The sequence below is a fragment of the Macrobrachium rosenbergii genome, chromosome 44 (genome assembly GCF_040412425.1).
Source record: "Macrobrachium rosenbergii isolate ZJJX-2024 chromosome 44, ASM4041242v1, whole genome shotgun sequence".
In the NCBI taxonomy this organism is placed as follows: Eukaryota; Metazoa; Arthropoda; class Malacostraca; order Decapoda; family Palaemonidae; genus Macrobrachium; species Macrobrachium rosenbergii.
Genome location: NC_089784.1, coordinates 9,134,384 through 9,135,503, shown reverse-complemented (window position 1 = coordinate 9,135,503; position 1,120 = coordinate 9,134,384). Strand labels below are relative to the sequence as shown.

General features: G+C 43.9%; 1 protein-coding gene across 1 annotated transcript in view; it reads right to left on the bottom strand.

Moving 5' to 3' along the window:
* Window positions 1–907, bottom strand: part of LanA (laminin subunit alpha) — an 84,899-nt gene extending 83,992 nt beyond the window's left edge. The window contains 1 exon segment of the mRNA XM_067087673.1: window positions 640–907. Within this exon segment, the coding sequence (XP_066943774.1) occupies window positions 640–876 (237 nt within the window). The 5' untranslated portion in view covers window positions 877–907.
* Between the last annotated feature and the right edge of the window lie 213 nt (window positions 908–1,120).

The window sequence follows — 1,120 nt, the reverse complement described above, 5'->3', positions numbered from 1 at the left end:
AACCCTCCCAGCTGTCCCTATAACACCATCACTCTATTACTAAACATCTGTCTCCACCTCCATGTCTTTTAACCTTAGCCCATATCTCAAAATCTCAACCATTTTCTCCTTATACGCTCATCTCACTTCATTCTCATTAAAATTATTGCCACATTTTCATCCCTTCCTCTCCAACTTCAGCCACCCTCACTGTTATATCCACCTACTGTTTGTCTTCTACAGTATACTTACACATAATCTAGAAAATTCAGTTATTTTTACATGACTATTAATTATTCGTAATCCAAAGAAATAACTGGATATGATCTGAAAGTATCTCAGTTTATTTTTACTGTCATACAGATTTTGACACAATTTTACCTACTCTTTCCAATTGCCTTTTCAATGTATCATAACATTGATTCTCTGAGTATCTAATGTTTGTTTATAAATGGGTCTGTACCACCTGTCTGATAAATTTTTGTATTTTCTTTCATTCAAATCATCGAACATAGGGTTCTTCCCACTGAGCTCTTCAGCAACAAACAACCCTCCCCCCCTACAACCAACCTCGCTAACGTGTTTCAGGCTGTGCTGACTCTCTGAGAATGTGAGAATTATAGAAAAAATCCTACCTCATCGAGGTTGGAAATCACTTACTTGTCCTCCTTGAATGAGATCTGAAGACGCATGGCGATCGGCATTTGCACCCACTAGCTTACAGAATAACTCCGGATCCGATACACCTACGCCGCAAGTGGCCGACGCCGTAATTCTTCTGTTCACTGCTAAATTGAAATAGGGAGGCGTGAGCACCTGCGCCGACAACGGCTCGAATAAAGTCCATAATATAAATAACGTCCACGTGTGGACGACTCCCCTTCCCGGATCTTTCATCTTCTGTGTTTCGCTGACAACTGGCGAACAGCCGACGGTTGGACCCTGAACTGGGTTGTTTGTCGTTAGGCCCCGCCCAACCGAGGGAATACCCCTCTACCCCAACGCCCGGAGGCCGTTCCCTCCTTTTCTTTCCCTTGACGGTGCCATCTCAACATCCTTAAACCTAGAGGGGCCCCGTTGGCAGACTACAGGATCCCTGGCATTCATTTCTCCCTCCCCTCTAGGAGATCTTATTGCCCAC